General features: G+C 38.3%; 1 protein-coding gene across 1 annotated transcript; it reads left to right on the top strand.

Annotated features, from left to right (window-relative positions):
- Nucleotides 1-11,071: 11,071 nt before the first annotated feature.
- CXADR (coxsackie virus and adenovirus receptor) lies at nt 11,072-17,882 on the top strand. The gene is made up of 9 exons (XM_010140691.1): nt 11,072-11,096; nt 11,687-11,709; nt 11,938-11,975; nt 12,785-12,941; nt 13,587-13,791; nt 14,165-14,320; nt 16,488-16,610; nt 16,927-17,065; nt 17,397-17,882. The coding sequence occupies exons 1-9, from the start codon at nt 11,072-11,074 to the stop codon at nt 17,662-17,664; spliced, it is 1,134 nt and encodes a 377-aa protein (XP_010138993.1). The 3' UTR covers nt 17,665-17,882.
- Nucleotides 17,883-27,120: the final 9,238 nt, after the last annotated feature.

Here is a 27,120-nt window from a genome sequence, read left to right as displayed (position 1 = left end):
CTCGGAAGAGTTAAAACCCCTTTACTCAAGTGAAAATAATATGGCTGCTCAGTTAAGTGTTTGATTGTGCTTAACGCCCTGATGCATCGACTGACAGATGTGCCTAACACAGTCACACTGCAAAAGAGCTGCTTCATCCAGTTTCTTTTTAAATGCCATCAAATTGGCAGGAAAGAAATCGAATCATGTGACTTGATTGCTTAGTGACTGTATAAGCCTTCAGTATCAGTTTGTAGTGGGAAAACAAGTGACTTGCAGGGCTAAAAGCAAAAAAACAACCTGTGCAGTTGATGTGAACTTGGTAGAGGAGGAGCAGGCTTTTGTGTGAGTTAGTTGTGTTAGGATTTGGGTTCTGGTTTTTGGGGTTTTTTTTTTTTGCTTTGGCCGAGAAAAGTCTTTGTAATGATTTGCCCTGATTTCATTTTACACTTCTTAATACTATTTCTAGGTGGTTCCTTAATGGTTCTTAAGTGCAGTCTGAGGGTGCAGTTTCACATTACACCTAGCCACATTACAGATGTGATGCAGTTACATGTGGTGTAACTTCATGTGTCGATCAAGGTTGTTGCTACCTCCCACCATGGTGTTGGGTTCCTTCTTCCTTCCCTTGTGTCAGCGCAGTGTTACACAGCTGCTGCGTTTGTGCATTCAGCTGATACGAAATAAAACTTCTTTTTGGGGAGTGTGTGGTTTTCCTGCTGGGTGAGTTCACCAATTCAAACCACTTTGTGGTCGCTGGGAGGGCTGGCAGTAGCGTGGCTGGTCTAAGTGTCATGTGAAATTGCTCTCTGGGTGGGGCTCCCTAGCAGTGTAAGCAAACCCCTGTCAAGGCTAGGGCAGCCTCATAGCTTTTCTGTCTCTGGCTTTGTGCTTGCACCATGTACCTTCTGCTTGGGTGACCTATGTCTGGAGAGCTCCACCAGGAGAGAGAAAGCAAAACCTCCTTTGCAGTGTTAGTTTTTGGCAGAGTCTTTGTTCTGGGTTTCTGCCTTTTGCATAAAACGTTGTGCTGGTATAAACGGAGGTGATGGGATCAATCACAAGACTGAGAGCGCAGGACCTCAGCAAATCCAAAGTATTCTAGTTGTCTTCCCCTTAATGTTGCAGGTTGAATTAGGTAGTGCTGGATCATTTAAATGACCAAGCATTAAAACAGAATGTTTAGAGATCTTCTGTAGATACTGGGCTAAACAGTACTCCTGTGCTTAAAATTAAAGATTCATCTGATTTTTTTCTTACAATATCCCCTCCCCCTTTATGTTGCCCTCCCCCAAAAGCATATCCTTTCCTTCTATAATGAGATACAAATGCTCCCTCTCTCAACTTGATAAGCACATCCCTCTCAAGTAAGGTCATCACCTGCTGCAGTTGCTAGGATACTTGGCTGGTGACTTTGGGTTTAGCAACAAAAAAGCTTCAAGAATGTGCTGAACAAGTAAGGAGCACAAGGACAGTTGTAGAAGGAAAGGGATGTTGGATAAAATCTGAAGGCAAAGGGAATGTCAGAGAAGAAGCAAAAGTTATGGGGAAGAAAATAAAGTAAAAGCAAAGCTTTAGCTTGTAATTTTCAGGTTTTCTTAGTTGCATAACTCTTCCGGCTGATCACAGTGAAATGCAGTTGGGAATGGTATTAAGCTATGCTGTGTATTTGCAGGGTTGGGGTTATTTGTAGTTCTATTTATGAGTTAAATTTTTTTATTAGATTAGAAGGATGAGTAACTTTAATTGTGCATTACGTTTTAAACTGGGCAATGGGTATGCAACACTGTGAATTGGAGCTAGTTATTCATTTAATGGTGTCTGAGGATATACAGACTGAAAGAACTTTTTTGCTTTTTCTGTTGTGAAGAAGTATGCTTAGCTGCTTTCCTGTTGTTTTAGTTTTGTTATTTGACATTTGAGGATTTGTGGACTCTGGTAGGTACTCAGTAATTTACTGGTAATTGCTAAATTGATGTATTTTGTCAGCTTCTTCAGGTTAGACCAATGCAGGTTTGCTTCAGGTTTGGCTTATGTTCAAAGCAGATCACCTTAAGAGTTGGTGTTTGTGGTATTCTGAAGGGGAATGGGTCTCTTTGAGCTGTTCTGCAGAAATTAGAGCTTAGAGTGGCAAAAATTCAATTTTTTTTTGAACTGGTCAGATTTCAGTGTCTGCTGAAAACCATGCTTCTTCTGACTCAGGGGATCAGACAGTAGAAAGGAGTGTAAGACTTAGTAGTAGAGTCCTTTAATTGTGGAAGCAGATGAAAAAAGAAAACTCAGAAATAGGCAAGGAGAAGGTAAATCCATGATTTGAAGAAGTAGTGTTGCACTTTTTACTGTAAGGGTAAGTACAACTGGGACACTTTGCCCAAGTGCAAAAGCACCACTGAAAAGTGGTGCTTCCCCCACCACCCAGTTGCTCATAAGTGGTGAAGTTTGGAAATATAAACCTACTGTTTTGAGACTCAGGAGCAGCAGTCGATTATCCAGGTGATAGAACTTTGCCAGACTTACCCTGACATGCAGGGTTTTTTTTCAGTATTTTCCTTTAAGTGCTTCTGCTGTTTCATCAGCTTTCTCTTTGTGACATATGGCAGAACCTTCCTCCATGCACCTTTTAGCTGCAACACCTGTGGAAAACTGTGTCCAGAAAACTTAACCAGACCAGAGCTCTAGGAGTTTGGGCTCTCAGCTTCATGATGCTATTGGTAAGGTATTTGAGATGAATTTAAAATCCTACCTCTACTAACACCAAATGCCTGTATAAAACTCAAGTTCTTCTCTTCAGAAATTGCTTTGTAGATTTAATTTCCTGAATTATTTTTATGTTTAGTCTGGGACTAAGTGGACTTGTAAGGAAGAGACAGTGTTTGGAGCAAGGTCTGAGAGTCAGATCTCTTTTCTAGTTGAGGGCTTTTTTTCCTGGTTTGTCTTTACTTTCTCTGGCTCCATAAACTTTATCTTTTCTGCATAGTAGGACTTCACTAAGATCCCTGTCTGATTAGCTTAGAGCACTATCCTGAGAGGTACAAAATCCAAGTGTGAACATCTTCTGAATGTTAAATCTCTGTCTTCAGGCATTAATCAGTGTTCTGCCTGGTGGACCTAGGCTAGTACAGAGAGGCAAGTTTTTATCTTCTCTCCAACCTTTTTAGATGTGGCCATTTTGAGGTTTAAGTAGAGAGATATATACTATGTTAATGTCAATAGCTTTGAAAATGTTAATTGTAGAAGTGCTCCATGCTTTTGCTAAGATGGTGTTGTTTTTTAATTTTTATTACTTTTAACTGTGCTTTTCTATGAAATCTGTACTGTAGCATTGTATGATAACCACAGTTAGTGTGTCAAGCATGGGAAAAATGTGGTGTGGTGCATATTAAACATTAACTGTTTAATGCTTTGGGTATTAGTAGGACAGTACTTTGTCACAAAAAGCTTTGCAATTTGCCTTTATAAGCAGTGAATTATCCTAAAAAATCTGAATTCTCTGCAAAGTATTAAAATTATTACATACTAAAACCAAACCTGCTCTTTGGATACATATCCACTGTAGATTCAAGTGCGGTAATGCTGTGCCATTTTTCGTTTTCCTGTTTTATTCACTGCTGCATGATTATCTAGCTTTCAGTAGTTCACTGCCTGTTGCTTGCTTGTATGCTCGTTTCCCTCATCTCTTGCTTATTCTTACCTCTGGTGAGGTTGCTGTGAAGCTCAAGAGTTCTTCAGAACCTAGGTGCCTGACTAAATTAATAGGTGTATTGAGCAAATATGTGTTTTGGATTCTGTCCTAAAACTTTTGGTGAGAATGTCTGTGTACTTTGGCTGTAAAAGAGAATCACAAGAGTTTCATTCTCACAACAGAAGTGCCCAAATCTGTTGAATTTGCTTTCTAAAGGGAACTAATGTTTTTATCCTTCTGTTAAACTACTGCTTTTATTCCTTATTGCTCTTGTTCCTTTAATGTTTGCTAAATTGAAGATGACTCCTTAGCCTCCTTTCTTTGTGTTGTTCTGAGTCATGTGTTCCATAGAAAAACATTGAAGTTGAGAAAATGACTAGAGCTGGTTGAAAAACTGGAGTTGACTCTCTTCCCTTCACTCCCTGTCCCCCTGAATTGCTCAGCCTGCATTTTTGAAGCCTTATATAACTTCTACAGAAACTGAAGTGGGGTTAATTACCTTAATCTGTGATCGACCTCATCAAGACCAGGGACACAATATTTTCAAGATCTTTTGCAGTATGGTGATGCTTGCCAGAAGTTGTAGGATTTATGAGACATGGAAAGTTAAACGCACCAAAACTTCGTAGCGTTTTGGGCCCAGGTTCCTGAAAGCTATGACTGTAATGGGGCCTTGTTCTTGCTGTTGGAGATAAGATGCTGGAAATTGTGAGAACCCAAATCCAAAGCTAGGCTTTCTTGACTTTTGGGGCCTCATTGGTAAAGCTAGGATTCAATTCGTGGTGCAGTCAGTTATCATAAACTGCAGCAAGACAGCGTAAGGAAACTCTGCAGGTTGTAGCCATCTTGACTGTGCTGATATGACTCAGTTTCTGAGTGCACTAATGACTAATGTCAAATATTCTTTTTCCTTTATTTTTGTAAAGGCAGTTTTTAATCCAGTTACTTCATTAGCACCACCTACCCTGCAGTCTTGTTTTGGCATCACTTGGGGATACTGAAGTTTTGCATTGTGAGGAGAAGATTGTGGTATGGTGAGGATTTTAGCCTTGAAGAAGGCATGTTTGTCTTAGAATGTGCCAGTAAACACTGGGGAGCCTAACTCAGCTGGGCACTCCTCAGTGTGTACCTACCTTGGTGTGTACTCCCTACTTGTCAAGGGTGTAAATTTAAGAAGACTCTCTCAGTTCTACAGGGCCTTATTTCAGAAGTGTGGTTTTGAAATAAGATGTGGAACTTCTGAGTGGAGGTGGGAAAGGGACTAGTTGAGGAATTTTGCTTTATAGAATATCATTAGAGCTAGCTGAAAAATGCAGCCAAAAACTGTGGATGCGAGGCGTATTAATAATTAAAATGGAGATGGTGGGGATGTGGTTCCTGAGACTGCAGTCTGTCAAGTGAAAAGATTTGGTAACAGGTATATCTATAATCTGTGTTTGAAGGTAGAGTCTAAGCTGAAGTGTCCCATGAGTCGATTTTATAGCTTGCATCTCTTTAAGCACTCACGTGCATTTCTGGTTGTCATTGCTATTTAGTTCTTAATGCCTCGTTCATTGAAGAAAAGCATTTATGTATTTGTAGCCATTCCTTGTTTACGAGCAGGTATTGGCAAACAAGATGGTTTTTAGAGAGTAAAGTTGCTTGCTAGTAAAGTACTTGCTAGTAAAGTTGAAGTACTGTGCAAATGCCAATGAATCACGTATGGCTTTGAGTACAGCAACATCTCTGAACTCTGCTCTTACCCCATGCAGAAGCAGTCAGTGCCTCTTTGCAGTTGTGCTTCTTAGTGATTGCCATTTCAGGCACCAGTTTGAACCAGGCAGTATCTCCCACCTTAAAGGTGCATCTCTGCTACTCCTGCCCCTTGGTGTGTGTCAGCCAGCTGCCATACTTGCTGCTGTTCCAGCTGGCTGTTACCCATTTAGGGAGGGCCTGTGTCAGTTGGGTTATGTAATGCTTCTGTAAAAGCATTATCTGATGCCAGAAACATTCATGCCAAGTTTAAATGTACACTTAAATTTGTGTAAGCCAGCAATCCCGGATTTCAGTGTATCCTAAACTTGCAACTTTTTTCATTTAAATAAGAAGACACTAAATGCATCAGTAATTCATCTCATGAAAATTTACTTCCTTCTATTTGTTAGTATATGTTACAGCTCTGCTTGTATCTGTGCTGGAATGCAGAAAGCTTTGCACTGTTTTAATTTTTTGCCTGCTTTCTGTGTTGAAGATTCTTTTATCTAGTATAAATTGAAGTGTTTGATAAAATTTGATGGAAACGGTTTTCTAGTGAAAGTGTTTCTATCAAATTCTATCAAATATTTCAATTTCCCTAGATTTATTCTTGAAAATATTAATAATGCAGTTTGCTAAGCAGTGTTCCACTTGAGTGGTGATTGGAGGTATGTCTGGATATTCAGAAGGAAATACAGCTTCGCTAAAGATGCTATCTATGCTGGCTTGCACCCTTTCAGAAATCACACGAAAAACCTGTTCAGTGATGCAGATGTAGTTTGCAGTGCTCTTTAGGGTCAGTTTCTTGGAGTTAAGAGTATTTATTCCACATTAAGAAACTTAAATATGAATGTTCAAAATCCACAAGGTGTATTGAGCTCTTACTTTCTTCTAATATGAATTTTTATAAGGGATAACACTTACTATCCTGCATTGAGGAGAATAGTACCTTGACAGTTCTCACCCAGTCACAAAGGTTCATTCTTCTGTTTGCCCCCCGCTGAATATGGCACGTGTGCTCCTTGCAAAATAGTTGGAGAACAATATACGTGCATTTGGACCAGTGGCCAAACTTCTATATTAATTATTTTCAGTTGGTTTTTTAGAATCTATTGCATGTTTCTGACTCTCAGCTTTGCAGTTATTGGTTTGCTGCAATTAAAAATTAGATATTTTAATGCTAAATACCTTTGAATAAGCAGGAAAACTGACTTGAGGAACTCTCATCTTAGGTGTGAAATTTTTATCTATGAAACTCCGCTAACCAAAACAAATACAGATCTTCAGTTTGATAAAATGTCCACCTGTCTTGTACTAGCAGTAAGATGCCACAGCTGATCCGCTAATGCTCTGAGGAGCTTACTAGGGAAGTGAAAAGAAATTGCATCTTCCTGATGTCAGTGCAAACTGAAGGAGGTGAGGCTTGGAAAAGCTTGGAGAACATGTCATCTTCTCACTATGTGCATTGGCTTCATATAGATCTTTAATACCATTACAGAATTGTGATGAGACTTTGGTCATCCAGCCTTCTACATCAGGCAGAGTCCACACTGAATATTTTGGTCTTGTCTGTGTCAGTTGTCACTAAATTGTCCTGTTTTTCTTTTTTGATTCTTTACTGCTCACGTGCTAGTAGAAGCTTTTCACATTGCACTGAAGACCCTTTCAGCTTTAGTTGTGTTTTGACATTCCTAACTGGGATGCTGCGTGCCTCGGTGGCATTTCTGTATTCCTGCCTTGGTAGAATGTTTTTGTTTTCTCTTCCTTTGGCCAAGCTGCTGATAGATCTGCTTATTTTCCCAAGTGTTGGGATGTACTTTTTGTGTGGATAGAAGCAGTTGTTCTTAAGTACCTGCTAAAATTTTTGAGCTATATTGCCTTTCAGAACTGGGTCTCTCAGAATTCTACCTTATGAAGTACAGGTTCTGTACTGGATGTGCCTTCCTCAGTCAGGATTTTAAACTTCCACTATTTCATGGTAACTACAATCAAGGCTGCTGTTGATCCCATGCCCAGCAAGTTTGTTCTTTTTTTCCTTTTTCCTTTTTTCTTTTTTTCCCCTTTTTGTTGAAAGCAAATTCAAGAAAGTATCAAATGGGTTGACCCATTTCGTGTCTGTTTTACTGTGAAATCTTCCAGAAGGGTCATAGATTGTTTGTGCCCTGCTGTGTTGCCTTTACAGTAGATGTCAGGGAGGTTAAAGTGTCCCACCATAACCAGTCTGCTTTTTTAACAACTTTCCGGAACTGCTGAAGTAGACTTCATCTGCTTTCTTATCTTGATCAGGTGATTTATAACAGACTTGGACTGTGATGTTGCCCATACAGACCTCCTTTTTAACCCTTACCCAGCCTGTTGTCTGTCCTGTAGAACAGCTTTCTGTCTTCCAGCTGCTCTGTCATGTATAGGGCAGTTCACCAGCTCTTCTTTCCTTCCTGGCTTTCTTAAAGCTTGTATGCATCCATGGCAAAGCTCCAGTTAGGTCTCAGTTCCATTGGTGTCTTAGTTCTGTGTTGGGGTTCTTGAGATGGTTCCCCTTTTGGCATGTTTTCTTCTTGCCAAGGTCTCATTTCTTCCCAGCAACCTGACCCACGTACTTAACATGTCTGAATCTCTGTTCCCTCCCTTACCTGCAAACTTCTATCACCATTCCCTGACAGACCTCTCATTTAAAGTACTTGTCAGTACTTTGTCAGATTGCGTAAGAATGTTTCTAACCCACTTGGTGAAGTGGATCACATCTCTAACTTAGCAGACCTTATTTCTCAGGGGTCCTTGTGGCTGTAACAATTAAAACACTGTCTGCAGTGCTAGTCCTGCAGTGAGTTGTTAACGTGTAGGATGTGTCTCCGCAAGCCTTTTTTTGCTTCCACATGAAAGAGCACAAATGTCACCTGGGGTCCCATGTCCTTCTTTGCTCCTGGAGTTTTCTCCTCACTCTTGATTTGCTCCTTTGTTAATAGTATGTCTGTCTTTGTGAGTAGGGAGGGGGAAAAGGGGGGAAAAAAAAAGCAATAGTGGTAATAATAATAATAAAAGGTAGTAGTTTAATAGTCAATAGCTTAAGGATCAGAGGACCCTTGGCAGCCTCTCTAACATGCTGAATCTGGCCAAACCTCCTTCACCAGCATATCAGGCAGCAGCTGCAGAAGGGAATCTCCAACCAGTATTACCTGCCACTCCCTGGTATTGCTTAGTTCAAACTAAGCCAGCTCCGACACCTACCTTAATTAAGATACTTCCTGCTTCTGCCTGTCATTCTAATGTTGGTTCCAAGAAAAAAAAAGTGGAAAATAGCTTCAGATGCTTGTATTCTTACTGTAAGAAAGAGACTGTGGAGCATTAGCATAATAAAAATGTGGTGTTGGGAGATGTGCAGTAAAAAAGGAATTGAGATTAGTGAAAAATCTCTGAGAATTGGAAAGCTTAGACCAATGTTTGGGTACTTCTCATATCAGCTAATGTGTGCTGCAAGCTTCGCATGCAGGAATGATTGTTGATAGCTGTCCTGAGATTCATATGCTTTGTCTTTGATTGACGTGTTTATGTGCAATCATTGTGCATGATCATACTACTCCCAACTCGAAATGATCAGTTTTTGTAAAACTTCTGTGTAGGATAAATTTCTGGCAAGTCACTTTAGGCTGTTGGGTTCTGTTTTTATTTGGCTTATGATCACTACTAGTTTCTATATGTTTTGGATCACAGAACTGAGTGCTGTAGTAGAATCTGAGACTGAACTGTTTGCTATTTGTGGCTTTAAGGACTTCTAAGCACTTTAAGGAATCTGCCATGTGATAGGCAAGAGTATTAGAGTCTAGTTTCCTAAGAGCATATCTCTGAAATGTAGTGCTTCTGGCTTCTAACATAATTTTTCTTCCCTATTCCCAGTGTCTCTTTCTTAGTGTTCTGCTGTCCGAATGAGGAACAGTCTGTGTAATGTCCACTTTGAAATTATACTCACACGGAGCTGTCTGGCAGAGCAGAGGCAAGAGGTCTTACACTTCTTGGCTGTGTCAAAACAAATTAATAACTTCAGGGACTTCTGTTTGTACTAGACTGTAATTTCTGCTTTTGTGTTTGTTTGAAATTGTCAGAGATGAGCAAGTAATGGCAGAAGACTGAGAGAAATATTTATTGTACAAGTCCCATTTGTTTAGAAAATTAGGCAAAAAAATCCACATATGAATACTCGCTCACCTGTCTGATTTGTTTTGGCCGTGTTGTGTTCCAGCAGGTGTCAACTAAACTTCTGAGGTTTTTAGTAGTACAGGTATATTGTGGCATCTCCAGAGTATGAATTCTGTTACCCACTACTTGCTGAGAAGAGGTAGATGTCATCATGTTGTTCTTACCTGAATTACTGTACACTGTGAAATCCTCAGCAGATCCCAGTGGGGCAAAAGCAGATGTGTGTTCTGTGGTCATCTGTTGTGGAGCTTCAAATGGCAAAGTAACTGTTACTGGAGATGCTGTCGCAGTGCAGAATTACTGCTTCAGTGATTAACTCTTATTTCAGATGAAAGCTTTTAATTTACCAGGTTATAGATTTGAGGCTTTTAAGGAAGTAACATCGTAGTTTATTTCATCATCAGTGACTAAACTGTACTTGACATCCCATCTCACTTCCTTAATATAGTAAAATGAATATACAGAAATGCAATTTGGAGATGCACTTGAGAATATTCTATTACAATTCCCTAATGAGACAGTAGGGGAGAGGGGAACAGAAGAGTGCAGAAGCCACTGAAAAACAGGTTAGGAATTTGTGTTCTTTGCTACTGTGCTTTATGGAACGTGCATGTACTCTGAATCTACCTATTTCTAGAGATGATGGCTCGTAGTAATATTGTCTTCATTTATGTGAAACTGACCAAGCTTAAGGATTACATAGTAAAATATTTCACTAGTTAAATGACCTTTTAAAGAGGTTTAGAATGACTAGTTTTACACTTGGAAATCTGAAATGAACCTTTAGAAGGGGATAGCACCTGTAGTAAGTCAACGGGTATTCATGTGCATCAGTATCATTTAGGAAATAGTATTAAGTCAACTTAGTAGCAGAGGCTTAGTTGCTTAGATATGTTTACTGTGGTCAAAAAAGAGGTGATAGAAACCTGTTAGAATTATCTTTGAAAAGACTTACATGGATTGGTAAGAAAGACTGCACCTGAATCTCTTTTGTACTTCAAACTGATGTTTTGTTTGTTTGCTTCTGGAATGATGGTAATGCAATGCAAAGTAATACCATGAATGGTACGAAGCAAAACAATCCTACCTGATTTGTAACTGTACATTTGTAATTAATTGTGAAGGTCTGTTCTTGCAGATTTTTGTCTGCAATTTAATATGTCAGGTGCTTTATCTTTCTAAATGATTTTTTTTTTTCTTTAAATGGTGGTTCAAGATCCCTTTGTTTTGATATCAGGAAGAGAATCCAACGACTTGATGCAGAGCAAATCTTTAGTGAGGTAGAAGGATAGCTGTTGCAGTCTCACCTACTGCAGAAATGCACTGTAGCTTCACTGCTATATGGACAAGTGCAAGTTAGAGAATAATTGAGCTATCACAGAAGTGCAAGTTAGAGCATAAATCCACTGCTTATAATAATTTTGAATTTTATTTCTTCTGAGGCTGTGATTCTGCAGGTGCACAAAAATTATCTGTCTTCGTCTTATGACCTTGCATCTGTTGTGGCTGTGTAATATCTGTGTGACTGTCTAGCTGTGATGGACAGCAACCTACACGCATAAAATGACCATGAAAAATCTGAGCTTGGTACCCAGCAAGGTGGACAAAACAGTAGATGTACAAGTGCCAAACCTGTTTCCATAACAAGCAAAGGGAGCTTTCTACTTCCTGACTGTGATGTATGGGTCTATACACTTGAAGAGGGAAGCCTCTGTTTATTGTAAAATAGGGGGAATCTTCCTTCAGGCCTTTTGAGTAAGTTTGTCTGTGTCACTGTATAGATTATTTTTTAGTGCTAAATTGAGGAAAAATTGTTGTTTGGAAACATGTTTGGCTTCAAGGCATGCAGATAAAGGTCACATAGCCTTTTTTGAGGACTAAGACAAGCAGGAAGGGTGAACAAATCCAAAAAACTCATTGAGATTTTTGAAAATCTCCCTACAAATAGAAGAGCCCTTATACCTCAAGGCAGAAGAACTTAACTTGCTCTGACCCAGGACTTGACAATAATTCTGTCCATCCTGGCAGACTTGATCACTGTTTCATGCTTTCATTTTACAGTGAGAGAGTGTCCTAGTTTGAGCTAAATTCTCTTGTCAGTGATTTTACTTTCCAGCTCAGTCTCTTCTAAGTAACTGCATGTTCTGAAGTTAATGGCACATTTTTGCAGACAGTGTCTGCTTCGAGAAGTGATAACACTTGATGTTTACAGTTACTACCAATGACTGGTATGCAGAAAGGCTCTTGCTTATACTCGCTCCTAGAGAAACCAAGGACACTGCTATATCTTGTGTACCGCACTGGAGTATCATAAAGTAAAAAGATTGTAAGTAAAAACGTCTCACCTGCAGGGAGGACCGGACAGGACGGATGACCCTAAACTGACCAAGTAATTCCATTCCATATAGGTCATATTTGGTATAAAGCTGAGGGATCACAAGAGCCAAACCCTCTTCTTCAGTGATTGGTGTCTGAGGAGGACTCTGTCCATTCTTCTGTCTTCAATTCCAATCCGTGCATTCCTAAACCTAGCTTCTGGATCCACTGATCTCCCACTGAGTCCAGTCCGGGACTTCCCAGTGCCTGCCCATCGGCATCAGTGGTGGTGTGATCATCATTGGGGGAGTTTAATATTGGGTTTGTGTACATTTGTATGTATTTAACTTTTTAAATTTATAGTATTATTTATTTCCTTCTTGTTGTTACTGTTTCATTAAAGCAGTTTTAGTTTTATTTTCCAATCCTTAAGTCTCTCTCCCTTATTCCCTTTCTCCTCCCCTTCTGGGAAGGGAGAGGTGTTTAATAGAGGCCATGTGTCACTTGTTTAGTGGCCAGCCCAGTCTCAACCCATGACAGGGAATAGTGGTGAGTATCTAATAACTCAGAGCCTGCTGCTGAGAATTTTTGATTTAGTTTTGTATGGGACTTGTAGAGAAAAAAAAAATGCATGGTTTGAAAGATGTAACTGCTTGTTGGATATGATTCCAAGTGAACAGTATGAAGCTTTGCATTGTGTTAAGTAATACACTGCACTGAATTGCTAAGCAGTGACAAGTCTGATTAATGGCATGATTTCTTTGGAAAAGAAATACATGATGGATTTGAATATACGCTAATATATAATCAAACACTTAATGGTGTAAACTGCATGTGAAGTGTTTTTAAAACTTGATAACATATTTTTATAGGTCTAACAAGGAGTCTACGTATAACTTCAGGTGAAAAAGTGTTTGAAACAGCACAAGGAGAGAAAGTTACGTTGCCATGTACTTATGAAGTCTCAGAAGAAGACACAGGCCCACTAGATGTTGAGTGGGTATCGATACCAGCAGATATTCAAAAGAATGAAGAAATGGTAAGTAGAGAATCTTTTTGAACGTGGAATAGCTCAGTTGTTTGAGTAGTTCAACATGTGAACTTTGTTACGGACTCCTTAAACTCCCACCTTTTCAGGCTGGGATGTCTGTGATTTTAAGTTGCTTTGTAGCACCAGTCTTATAAAATGCAGTGAGAGTTTTGGAATAGTAGACTAAATGTCAAGAAATTTTCCACTATAATAAACTTGTCTTCTAAAGAAAAACTCTCAAATCAAATATGCTTCGGTTCCAGAAGACAAACTATGCTTTTGTACCTGCACTATTTTCCTGATTGAAAATTCATTTATGAGGATTAATTTCAAATATATTAACTCTTCCTCCTCTTTGGAAGCCATATCAATAAGATGACTCCTTTTAGTAGACAGGTTTTGCTACATAAACTTGGAGTAATTTTAAAGTTTTCAGTTAGAAGTCAATGCTGACATGCTACTTGGGCAGGTGTTTGGTGTATTCATTACTGTACCGTGTGCGGTGGTATTTTGAAGACTGAGATAATTGGCTATCTTCTAGAATTATTTAAAGCAGTAGAAAGAAACTCAATCTGAAGATGTGGGATCGTTTTGAATGTTTACATGTCAAGTGGATTTCTGAATCATATTTCTTTTTTTTTTTTTCCCCGATAGATAATTATGTTTTCTGTAGGCAGAATTTATAATAAAAATCATGCTGCTGAGATTGGGCGAATGCGGTTTTCTCAGTCTGATCCCAGCTCTGGTGATGGTTCGTTGGATATCCTGCATCTAAAGTCAGCAGATACTGGCACGTACCAGTGCAAAGTGAAGAAGGCTCCTGGAGTTCAAAGCAAAAAAATACAGTTGACTGTACTGGGTAAGATAATGCTTTTCTTGAATTTTCAGTAACATTTTTTTATGTGTTTGTTCCATCCCATCCTTGATATCTAAAAAGAAAGTTTCTGTTGGGCAAACTCATACTGAATCTATAATGATGTTGCATCCAGTATTGACACTTTGAGAGGGGTGGTCATCATTCTGTTCTGAGGGATGAAAGGAATAATATTCAGAGTAAGGAGCATTTTTAATAATTGAACACCTGGCGTGCATTTCGTAGAGTATCTTTCCATGCACGGAAATGGTTTGTTACACAAGCTTTGTCTTCAGCAAAATGGAATGACCTACTAGAGCACAACTAGTGAGCATTTTGATTGTGATTGTTATTCATTCAATGATACTTTGTTTATTAGTAAAGCCAGCAAGAACTAAATGTTCCATCGAAGGATCGCAGGAGATTGGAAAAGACGTGATCTTGAAATGTGCATCACAAGAAGGATCCCCACTTTTGTCTTATGACTGGAGGAGAGTATCTGGCACACAGGAACTTCCTGCCACTTCTGTGCTGAGTACTGTCAAACTTTTTTTATTACTCTGAAATGTTTAAGCAAGCTTATCTTGACTTGTGAGCATCTCATGCTTGCTATTAGTACGGAGTAGTCAAACTTAATGTCACTTCTGCCTCTCGCTGGGTAACAAAACTGACTTTGAAACAAATTGGGTGGGGTTTTTTATTCATACTGGGAAATGTTTCAAGCTTTAAGTTGAGATTTTTACAGTCAGGCTGCAGAATCATGTTCACCTGTGCCTGAACACTGTGAGGTGTCTGGCTTACAAACGTTGGCTGCTTTTGAGCTCAAGTGGACAGTAGGGAACAGTCAGAACAGTATCTGGACTAGAGGTTAGAGCTGCCTTTGGGGAAGTGGAGATAAAAGCTTCAATTTTATTAGTAATTGAACTGAGGTCTTCACTTGATCAAGTGACAGAACTTTTTGCTTAGGAAGGGGTACTTGTCTGTAGAAGAAAAGTTGCCAAGAGTTACAGAAGAGAAGGCTTTACTGTCACCTTACAAGAGCTGACATACAGGAAAGAGTTACACATTCTGAATTTTGACTGATGGATTCCAAATTATCATGGTGGTGGTATTGGATTTTTATTGTGAGAGCTTCATTGTAGAAGGTTAATTTATGAGTTTTAGCTTCGTGAAAGTTACTCTGGAATATTTTTTCAAAAAGTACTGCTCAGTACGAGTTCTTCTTGATCAGCTTTGTAGTTAAGAAAACCTTAAACCTTGCAATAGTGGGGTTTCCTTGCAGATGAAGCAGTTTAAGAATCTGCTTACGAATAGATGTGTTTAAGCTCAAGTTGTGTAGGACATACAGGACAAAGTGGTATCATGTACTTAAGAGTAGCTGAAGTGGACGTCTAGAGGAGAGAAAACAAGTTGTATGGTTTTTCCTTATAGGAGTCTCCTATCCTTCTGTAATTTCTGCCTCAGAAAATTCCGATGTGGCTTCAGTTTAGTTGAATTTAAAACAATCAAAAACTGACTTCTGTGAACTTCTCCAGATTCCTTTTAACTTCTGTAGTCTATTAGAATCTGCAGTGCCTTAGAACATAGGTCTAAAAATCAGTTGCGTATGAAGAACCTCATGCTGTTCTTTTGAATTTTGAACTTGCCTCCTGATAGTGCTGTTTGATATCTCTTATTTCTTGTTTCGACAGTGAGCAGTTGATTGCTAATGTCCTTCTCTGTACCCCTCAAGATCTTAAGCTTCTGTTGTTATGCTCCTTCTTTTTCCACACCCCACATCTGTCTTATGGTAACAAATCTATTGACGATATCAGTGCTGGACAAGAGTGAGCGAGGAAGTATGTAAAAAGTGGCATGTAACCTGATAGAACAGTGTTTTGTTTTGGGCTTGTGAATGTAGGTCTGGTGACACTGAGCATGTTCTCAAGAACCTAGACACTACCTAACTTGCTAAGAGTGAGCGAGGAAGTATGTAAAAAGTGGCATGTAACCTGATAGAACAGTGTTTTGTTTTGGGCTTGTGAATGTAGGTCTGGTGACACTGAGCATGTTCTCAAGAACCTAGACACTACCTAAAAGAACGAAGTATTTGTGTGGTGCTTTGTTCCTGTGATGTAGTCTTTTGCAGTGCTGATGGCAAATCTATGGCAATTAAAGCATGCAAGCCAATTGAAGTTCATATAGTAGGATCTCATAAAGGTAGCTGTCAATGCATTTGAAAGCCTTGGGGAAACAATCTTTGTTTTCATTGATTGTCTCCTACCTTGTCAGCGTGGCTAGACTTAATTGGTCGCTCATTGGAGCGCAGGTTAGATCCACCTCAAGCTGAGCATGGGTTCTGCATGTATCTGAGCTGGTTGTGCAGAATTGGTTTAGACAGGAAGGCAAAGGAGGTATTTCTGGGATGCAGCTAATCTTTTGTATTTCAGAATTCTGTGTTAGAATGAGGGAATTAGCAGTTTTAAGCATGCGTTCCTGTCCATTGACAGAGCAATTAGTCTGTAGGCTTAATACTGAAGTTGAATACTATGGAATACGTTTCTAACAAGGTAAAAGACTTTTACAAATAGTAGCATTTTGCAGCATGATAGACTTTTGGGTTTATTTGGCTATTTTTAAAATGGAATTTTTTAGTTTTGTAATACTGAATATGGAATTAAATTTTGGAAAATTGTAAACTTCTACCTTTTTGTTGTTTGTAGATAAAAATACAGGGGAACTTCTCATGAAAAATGCCTCTAAAGACTATTCTGGTACATACAATTGTGTTGCCTCAAACAGAGTTGGCACGGATGAATGTTCTGTTGAGCTGAATGTCACCCCTCGTAAGTGTTTTCTCTGTAATGGTTGCATAATGTTTTGTGTGTATTAAAACTGAATAATCATTTTTTCTTGAAACTCCTAAAAGGTAAAAAAACCAAACAAACCATGTTGTGTAACTGGTGGTTGTCACTTCAAGTCTTTACTTTCCCCAGTGTTGCTTTTTATGCAGAAAGCTGTAACTCTTACTATTATTTTAAATAAATGTAATGAGATTCAATGATATAGCTGGATCATGTGGAAACATACTGTTTTTGATGTTAAGAGAAAGAAGTTGGTCATGAATTTGACACTTACAGTATTGTTATTTATCTATTCTAGCTATAAATACAGCTGGTATAATTGCTGGAGCTATTATAGGAACTCTCCTGGGTCTTTCTGTGCTGGCTTTTCTCATCTTCTGTTGCTGTAAGAAACACAGAGAGAAAAAGTATGAGAAAGAAGTACATCATGATATCAGGTAACAACAGATCTCCAGTTTCTGAGCAGTATTATTTGAAGATTAGCTTTTTAATATGTATTTCTGCAAGTAGGATACTTAACAGTTGAGATTTCTGTCTTAATCTGGAAAGCTTATTAACTGCTTGTCAGAGAACTTTGTTTTGAATATGGTGTAATTTCAGTCAAGATTTTAAAGCCAATGATTACTTGCATTTTTTTAAAACTTGATGTAATATGTAAGCCTCTTTTGGCTACTGTCAGAATAGAAGGAAACAAACTGAAAACTTGTTTTGTAAGCTTCCATGTAGTATGGCGACTGAACTCTTGTTTTGCAACTTTGTTTATTTCAGAGAAGATGTTCCACCTCCAAAAAGTCGCAGTTCAACAGCCCGCAGCTACATAGGCAGCAATCATTCTTCTCTGGGTTCGATGTCTCCCTCAAATATGGAAGGATATATCAAAACTCCATATAGCCAAGTCCCAAGTGAAGACTTTGAACGTACTCCTGGTCAAAACCCAACCTTTGCACCTTCAAAGGTAGCTGCACCTAATTTAAGTAGAATGGGAGCTGTTCCTGTGATGATTCCAGCACAAAGCAAAGATGGGTCCATAGTATAAAATATTATTAATTTAAATGCTGGGTTTTAAATGTTCATTGTAAGTATTAGAGAAAGCTACCATGTTCCATCCCTGATTTAAACAATGGCATGCAATTTTCCTTGAAGAAAATGAACAAAAAAAGATAGTTTGAAAAGCCACCAATTCTTTTTTTTATTTAAAACTTATAAGTATATGACAGTTGAACTATTTGATAAAAGCATGGATGTTCCTAAATAAATTTTGGACACTGAAAGTATTTGGACCTGTGGTAGGTTGCTGAAGAGACACTGTCAGCTAATGTGCAGTTCTGAATATGTAACAGCGAGACACAAGTGAGAAGTGACACAAGCATTTCATATGTAGACCATGAAGTTTCTCAGAGTTCCTGAAACTTTATCCTTAATTTTGGAATAACAGAAATATTTTAACTTGGCCACTGTCTGATGTAGTTGCAAGGGGCTGAAGTACCGAGCATGACTTTGAATTCTGTTCAAACTGAGTGTTTATGCAGTTCTTTAACCTGGTAATGTTTGTTTGGAGCACTTCTTGAGCTCTTCTTTCAGGGACTACTGATAATTTGATTGGCTCAATTAATTTAATGAATCTGTTCTGAATTTAAAATTTCAGTGAGTGGAAATGACAGGAGACCTTGCAAGCTCTTTGAAACATGAGTTTTTCTATAATTACTAGTTCTAGTCATGCAAGATAACTCAATACTTATCTGCTGCAGGAGGTCCTGTCAGGTTTTTGGTAGTGGTATCGAAGCTTTAAAATCTATAGATCAACTGTTACTGTCACAGTAAGAATGAATATTTATCTTTATGCAGGTCTAAAGTTAATTGTACCTTGCATTTTCTAAAGCCTGTTTAGATTCTAAGCCAGTGTTCTTTTTTTTCCAAACTGATTGCCTAGAAGCTCCGTGGGGTTTTAAAGAAAGCTGTTGAATAACCGGTGTTTGATATCTATCCTCTTGCTCTAACATCCTTGTGGAAACTTCCCATATGCGTGTAAGCCTGTATAGCCTTTACATAAAATGCTGCTATCTTTCTGTATGAATTTGCAAGGAGTTTAAAGCTCATTTCTCCTTGCCTCTTCCACAGCCCTAAATATTATGAACAGGCATTTAGACTTTAAAGAGCAAGAGTTTGATGCAGCCAGAATCTGAGACAACTGTTATCCAGAATTGCTGATACTAATCTTGTGTTTCAAGATTAAACCCCCTTCTTCCCAGTTTGGCAAAGTTAAAGCATTACAGGACGATCTCAACAATTAATTACCTTACTTTTACACATACTTAAGGACTTCTGATAGCTTCTCATGACTGATGCTGTATACCAGTGGAAGCTTAGTGCAGTTTGAACCTTCATGGATATTTTTTTTTTTTCCTTCCTATCTTCTACTTTCTTCTTCATCCTGTGTTGGGGGGTGGGAGTGGGGCAATTCCCTTCAGCTGATTCCAGCTATAAATGTTAAACTAAAGGCAGTAGTATGTGGCACTAATGATGATGAAGGAAATACCTGAATAGCCTCTTGAAACATATTAGGATTTTTAGTATGTAGCAACAGTGTGAGAGAAAACACTTCCCCAGACTTCTAGGTTTAGTGTCTGCTTTTTTGTAGCTGCTTATAGATCTGTGATAAATTCTTTAGCTTACTACTAAATGTTTGTCCTGTATGTAGTTTGGAGCACATTTTTTGGCTGGCACTATTAATGTAAAGAACATACCCTTCGTACCGAATTTAGAAACTTAAATGACTAAGTATTCTAGACTTACAGTTTTACACATTTGGAACTTTTTTAGATTGTAAACTGATACTGTTAGAGATGAGATTTTTTTTCATCTTTCATGCGTGCCTTGTCAATAAACTTTGATTGTAACTTCAATTTTTATGACATTTCTGGTGCCTAAACTTACTGTTTGAATTGGTGCTTAGATGATGGTACAGTTCTTAAAACAGGACACTGTGATCTGATTTCTTGATTCTTATGTAGTATTTATACCTCTTCATGCCTATTTTTGGATGTGACTTCAGTGTCTCTCTCTATATTCTGTATTTCAAAATGTCAGGTACTCCTTCAATTGCTAATTATGATCTAAGTGTTGATATTCCTGAAAGCTGTTCAGTTGTACCAATGCAATGGATGATTGACTTTAACTTACGTGGTGAATAATAGGTTTAGTAACTGTGCTGAACATGCTTTCAAAGAACAATAGATAGGAGACATTATCTTGCATCCAGTTATTGTGACAGAAGAGACTTCCAAGATTTTAATCATACACTTGAAACTAAGGCCTTCTTTAATTAAAAGGCTATAGTTATTATAATTAAAAGTTGAGTACAAAACTAAACTGAATCACAGACTGAGAGATAGCTATAAATCTAAGCAGCCAGGCAACAAACTTACTGAAATTGGTTCTTAGCCATCTGTGGAATGATCTGAGATTAGCTGTGGTATTTGGGTTTTGTTTCCTTGCTTAGGGTTTTGTGGGGGTTTTTTTTGTTTTATTTCTTGTTTGACATGAGACCTTGTGTTTAGTCAGGTAGGCCCTAGGACATTCAAGAACAGAAACCTATCTCACTAAAGCGTAAGAGCAGACTTTACACATGCTTAATGCTCTGTCAGGTTGTACAAAATAATAAACGGACAGAACAGAATGACGTGATGTGCCCTCAAAGCCTAGCTGTTAGGCTTAGCAGCCTTGACAGTGTCTGTCTATTTATGTAATTGAATGGAAAATAAAAGGAATAGAATCTGACATAGTCCTTATCTGAAATAAAGAACCTCTGACTTGAGGTAAACTTTGCCTCAAGTTGCTATCATCATGCCTTTTTGAATGGATACAGCACTACTATGAAAACATAATACTACTGTTATAAATTATTTTTTTGTCAATAGATTGTTCACTTAAACTGGAGTATGATTCTCAAAAGCAGCTAATATAGTTTAGCAAAGATTTCTAGCTGTGTAGGAGATGAAATGGTTAAACATGTGAGATGTGTGATCTTACAGATAACTCTAACAGAACTGTTCTAGGAAGTAATGGCAGCTGATACACCAGTTAGAAGGTGGCATTTCTACTGTCTTGTTTTATTAAAAAAAAAAAAAAGGAAAACAGATGGGGTGAGAGGGTGGGGAGGGGTGGTACTGTTATGTAAATACTCTGAAATGAACTCCAAAAATCTCTAGTTAATGTCATGACTGTAAACTTGCCTGTTGAGGACTACTATATATAGATGAAAACGCTCAAATTTAGCATGGTGTGAATAAAGTGTTAGACATGTAATACTGTAGAGGTTATGTAACACTTGTCCATACATTACAAGGGTTTTCATAAACTTCATGAAATGGTTATTTAAAGATATTTGTGTGAAACTTCCGTACGTAAAAACGAATGCTTCTTCCAAAACTATGTAGTGCACAGAAATGCCTTTGTTGGAGAGGTAAAACATGACCTGTGAAAGAAATGCTCAATGCATACATCTTTGTCAACTCTGATAGTCACATTCATGTTAGATGTATGCTTCTTGATTGCAAGTTTTTCTGTAATGCTGAATATTGTTACTTACTGGCTTCCATGATAAGCTTTTGGTTTTGTTCTTAACAGTGTATATTCTGGATCACTTTAGATCTTTGTTCCAGTCTAAAGACGTAATGCTATTTGTGTCACTTAAACCGTGTTTTATACACTTGATAGGTGCTTTATGGGACCCTTTTGGTTATCAGTCCTCTAGCACTGAAGCACAGCTTAACTGAAATTGGAGCAATAATATTACCTGGAACCCAAAATGTTACGATGTTATGTTATGCTTCTCATGCACAAAGCATGGACTTGAATATTGATAAGAATTTCAGTACAAGATTTTATATTCGCGCTTCTGGGGGAATGGTATTTTAAAATACAAATATTGTGAGTGAATTTGTAAAAGCAAAATCCAAAATTTTAAAATGCTGTAGTTCCATGACAGACTTGTGTACTTTTTGAAATAAAACTGTTGGAGAAAACAGTAGTCTGTCTTTATTTTAAAGCACCACTTGTGTATGGCTTCAGCTTTCTCTTAATGTAATTGGAAGTGAACTAATAAACGTGGCTCTGAATACCACATTGGCATTAATAATTTTATTGCTTGCTTTTTTCCCCCCCATTATAATATCTGAAGTTTTATTTGCCTTAGAAATTAAATTATGCACTTAATTGTGGTTTCTAGTTGTAAATGCACACACATAGCGTTCAATTTTAAAAACATACTGGAGCCTTCTCAACAGTTACTCTGAAACATAAGGCTATAAAGGAACTGTAGATTAAATTTCATTTCTTAAATTTCTTTAATTTCATTTTAGGTAGAACCAAAAATTCCTGAAATTGCTAAATTCTTGTTTACAGCACTCAAAGCATGTTGATAAAATGCTTGTGTTTATATTGGCAGTTAATGTGCATCTTCAAATGAAGTTGATTTGGGTTGCTCACCTTCTTTGGCTTGCAAACCAGGCAATTACTGTCCTTGTAATTTTTCCTAAGATTAATGCAATTTCTCCAGTGTCTTCATGGGCACATACTTGGTTTTAGGAAAAAAAAAGTCTGCATTAACGGCACGTGTTATGTTTATATCGTTGGAGGCTGATTAGCTTACATTTGTTCATAATGTGTGCATACATCTTTATATGTGGTAATGTATGCATATCTTCATATGTTAATGTATATCTGTGCCATGCCAGATATTTCAGTGACTTCCTTGCGCGTATATAAAAAAAACTTGTTTGATGAATGTATGTACAAGCATATGAAGTCAAATGGAATACTGTTAGAAAAACCTTTAGGATTTGTTTTCTATTTCAAGTTAAGATTTGAGCTTAAATACAGAACGAAACCTAATAAAAATGAAGGTTCAGATTTCTCTCTATTTGTAGAGCTCTAAGAAATCCCTTTTAATGTTAAGGTCAAGACTAACTCTTCTGAAGTTCAAGACTTTGTCCTTTCCTAAGGTGGCAGTTTTGTCACAGATGGCACTCGCATGCCTCAGCTGCCCCAGATCTATTTGGAGATGATATTCCAAGAGAGCAGCTAGTACTTTCCTGAGAGAGTTCTGAAAGATAGAGGGCACTTATGTGATGGTGCTACAAAACCTTTGTGGTCCTTACGTATATGTATTAGGTGATGCCTTGGATAAAGTTTCTTAATAGGTCTGTCTTGCTGGTTGGGTTTTTTTTTTCTCTGAACAACTTAGACTATGTCCTTTGAACTTGCTGTTTCAAATTTCTCAGATGGAGAAGCTTGGGTTCTTTCAAGCTCTGTGATAATGCTGGCAGGCACCTAATGGTTAGACTGTTTTAGAAATGGTTTAGAAAAGTTAATGACAGTGACTTAACCTTGCTTTCTTATGTGTTTAAATCAACGTATCAAACCCAAAAAGGCTTCTGAAGAAAATAGCTGATGAAGGAGCAAACCAAGAGTAGAGCAAAAGAAGCTATGAATGGCGTCTACCTTTCTGGGTCAGTTTATTCTGGAATTACTTGTGGGATGACTGTAGGTGAATGCTCACAACGTAAAGACTTGCATCTTAATATGGCAGTAATGTGTGTACTTGAGTTATGATGATTCTGTTGCTTTTTTAACTTGCTTTAGGCTTTTTGTAGAATGGTACAGACTCAGCTATCAGAAGAAGAAGGATTTGAACCTTTGATTTTAAAGGATAACCACTCTGGCAGAAAACTGGCCTGGAGGGATTGCATTGTCCCTGCTTCTGACTTCCATTCAAAGTCAAGTTTCTGAAAATAGGGATCCTTTAAGGATCCTTTGATGTTCATATTCTTGTAAGTCAGAGTTAGCCTCACCCTCGTAGGTTGGAGTTTTGAAGACTTCAACTTTCAGCTGTTGAGTACTGACTGGTCAGGTTGCTTTGAATATGCAAAGTCAATAGAATTTAGTGGCAGCAGCTGCTAATGGGGTCCTCATTTTGGGTGGATTAGTGCAGTCATTGAAATTTCCTTTGAGCAATGCTATCTAAAAAAAAAAAAAAACAGATGAAGGAAAATTCTACTACATTGTTCAGGAAGCATTTAGAAAGTTGTGCAACTCATACTGGAACCTCGTATGATGCCAGGATTGCTAGATAGCGGGAGAGAAGTAGCTTTTTAAGGAAGTTGAGCATGTTGGTTGCACCACTTGATTATGTAATAATTTTAGAATGCAGCAATATTAGAAGAGATGTTAACATCTGAAAGCACATCACTTTACCTTCAGAAATCTAATTTTTTCCTCAGGGGGGTGGGGGGGGGTGGGAAACCTCTGGAGGCAGTATGTCTGCTGGGAGGTGCTGAAAGCTGTGTGATGCAGTGACAGTTGTCCCACTTCCCAGGGCTGGTTTCTGTGAGCTTTAGGCAGGACAGAAGTTGCATGCTGTACCTGAAGGGTATTGGACCCTCTTTCCTGCAGTATTTTTACTGATGGCAAAACACTGAGAAGAAAGTGGGGAATCTGATCTGTTTATGGTGAGTTTTGTAAGAAGGATATAAATTCTGGAAGCCCAAATGAACTTTTGAACTTCTTGAAGCCTTTCCCTGCTCCAGTTTCCAGCAGCATCTGATTTAAGCCTTTTCAGACAATCTGCAAAACCTTTTTGCATTTAGAGTTGCTTATGTAGCCAGCATAGCTTCATTACTCAAATCGCAGAGTCTTGTACCCTTCCTACTATGCATAATTTCTGCATGTAATGTTTTTGGTTATACTATTGCTAACAATAGTGTATAAAGAAGCAGAAGAAACCGTTGACTATGGTCTCCTGAACGCCCCAGGCAGGGTAAAAGTGCTGCTTCTTGGTGCTCTGGGTACAGACATCTCCAGGGGTGCAGCAGTCACTCAGGTTGGGAAGCAACTCATTCTGAGTGTGGTATCAAGGAATACTAAATCAGATGCTAAAGAACTGTAGAAGTAATTTAGTACCATTAGTATAATGGCTTCCAATTATGTCAAGTTTGCAAATTATGTTCGGTGTGAATAGGAAAGAAACTTGAGATTTTGTTGCTTGTGGCCAGTTACTGCTGTACAAGTGAAGTAACAGTTTTTCATAGCTTATGCTTTGGCCTGCTCTGTGATCTGTATGTGAAACTACGATCCCAAAACTAGGAATCTGAATCTCCTGTTTCATATTGCTTGGTAAGATTTTACTTGTGAAACAGCAGCCAGGATTAGTCAAATTTCACCAAATTTTCCAAGTGTGCAGCAGAGCATCCTTTGTGTTTAAGGTCTCTGATTGCAACCGGTAGCAGCAGCTCACAGCATCTCACTAGTCATCTGAATGGGTCATGTTCCTGAGAAAATCCGTGCTGAAGTCAAAACACATGTGCTGTGTCTTACTTCACTGTAGGAGATCAAGGTAAAATGACCTGAGATTTCCATTTACTAGTAGAATAGCTCAGGTGGGAAGGTGCTGATAACTTAGACCAGAAACAGAGACAAATGGTGGTAATATAAATCTACTGAGTTGCTTGTGACTGCTGAAGATGATGACAACTCTGGGGCACAGCTGGTGGTTTGTGGAACACGTCAAAAAGCTTATGTTGTGGCTGCTAGCACAAAACTTTTTCTCCCTATAAATAAAATGCCCTTCCATGTCACTTCCTATCCTGTAACTGTCAAGACCAGAAACAGTTCGTCTCAGCTGTAAGAGCTGTAAAATACAAAATAAAGTTTGCAATTACTTTATTTCAATATATTCTTCCCTGTTTCTTCTTGGTATGCAAGAAAAATTACAACTTACTAAAAGGACACAGCTTCAAATGAACTGTTAGGTCTTGCCCTGGTTTTGTCCCTGTATTCTGTAATTCAATATGAAATTGCTTAGGAATTGCAGTATCTTTTTCTCTCACTTCAGACCTGAGTTGTGGTTTGGGTGACCTCGTTAAGTAACCAATTTAATGACCTTTTGTCCCTCTTCAAGATGAGAAGACTCACTGTGTTTAGAGCACAGAACTTAAAAAAAAAAAAAAAGAAAAGCCATATTTTCCCATACTGTCTCCAGCCCTCTTGGAAAAGAAACATTTTATGGCTGAATGTGTGTGCTTTGTGTCGCAACGAAGTAGTGACTTTTATGTTTGGGCATACTGACCGCCCTCTTGCGGCTGCTGCTTTGGCAGCCCGCATCCCCCTCTCCGCAGCTAAACGCGGCTCAACAGCCCTGCGATGGTTTGCAGCAACTTGAGAAGAAAGGTTCAGTTATCCAACAGAAAAATAACCTTCTTAGGTTTCAGAAAGTTATTTTCTTATTGCTTACGTAGGAAAATAATTTAGGTAAGAGAATGGTTGTTCTTGTCTGCACCAATTAAGACATTTTGGTTTTCGGTATAAGCTCTGACTGAAAGCTGTAAACCTTACAGAGATCGTTAAAGAAATGGACGGAGGTATGAATGAAGTTTTCGACAGGCTTTAACAATTGTGGTGAGAAAAACTGTGTTTATATTACATTTACACTCACTATCGCTAGGCTGGAAGTACGTACTTGTACATCCCTTTTATTCACAAAAAAAAAAGTGTAACTGAAGCCTGATTGACTAATGTGGATCAGAAATGTCTGTTTTCCTCAGACTGGAGTTCAGGTCACCAATGATGTTTCTTCATTTATAGCTCATTCAAGAAGAAAAAAAGTCCTCAGACATGATGTAATTGTTGGTTTTCTTTTAGGAGCAAGACAATGACAGTTGTGATTCCTGTACAGATAACATACAGTTCTGATCACACTAGACTTGCATACTTGAAAGGCATCAAAGTTCTAAACATCAATTACATGTTTCTAAAATCAAAGAGATGTTGCTACTTGAAGTGTTTAGGTGTATTATTTAAATAGGATATAAGCATATTGGTATGATTTTTTTCAGTAGTGCAAGAACTGAGTGGGCAGGCAGGAGTCTCAGTTAACCCACTAAAATGCTTTATTCCTAGATGAAAGAGCTGGAAGTAGTGTTAGAGCCTTTATGTTCAACAGTCCTTTTTGTTGCCTGAATTAGCATAATTTCCCTGCCCCTGGTGTTACCTGGGCAAGCTGGGATTTTAATCAGCACTCTGGATGCGATATCCAGCTGGCAGTGAAAATTGGGTCATTATATTACACATGTGAATTTTATTCTGATGACATCCCATGTCCATGCCAGCCATGTTAACTTGCTGCCAGCTTTGTGGTTTGTACGTGGGGAGAAATTGCTGAACGTGCAAGGAAGCTTAGGACGTCCTTAATGCTCAACTTGGCTAACAGAAGCTCGCTTGCCTGCAATAATAACAACAATGTAAGAATACAGAAGCAAGAGAGTCTGAGTAAAGAAATGGATGATTTAGGTTGATGTCCTGGCTCTGTCATGACTCAGCCATGTGAATTTTTTTTTAGTGTTTTTTTAATCTCCTTATTCCTCAGCTTCCACAGCTGTTTGAATGGAGGTAGTTCTGTGGACTTTTAGGGACTTTTGGAACTAAGAGTTTCCCATTG

Source organism: Buceros rhinoceros, unplaced genomic scaffold (genome assembly GCF_000710305.1).
Source record: "Buceros rhinoceros silvestris isolate BGI_N320 unplaced genomic scaffold, ASM71030v1 scaffold17617, whole genome shotgun sequence".
In the NCBI taxonomy this organism is placed as follows: Eukaryota; Metazoa; Chordata; class Aves; order Bucerotiformes; family Bucerotidae; genus Buceros; species Buceros rhinoceros.
Note: the sequence above shows the minus strand (reverse complement) of the source record. Positions and strands in the feature narration are given on the sequence as shown.

Excerpts from the sequence above, each read along its gene's own strand:
- CXADR (XM_010140691.1), top strand. The coding sequence starts at position 11,072 with ATGACCTTGCATCTGTTGTGGCTGT. Across the intron at positions 11,097-11,686 it reads CTTGCATCTGTTGTGGCTGT|TGATTTTACTTTCCAGCTCA; the intron begins GTAATATCTGTG and ends TTCTCTTGTCAG. Across the intron at positions 14,321-16,487 it reads TCCTGCCACTTCTGTGCTGA|ATAAAAATACAGGGGAACTT; the intron begins GTACTGTCAAAC and ends TGTTGTTTGTAG.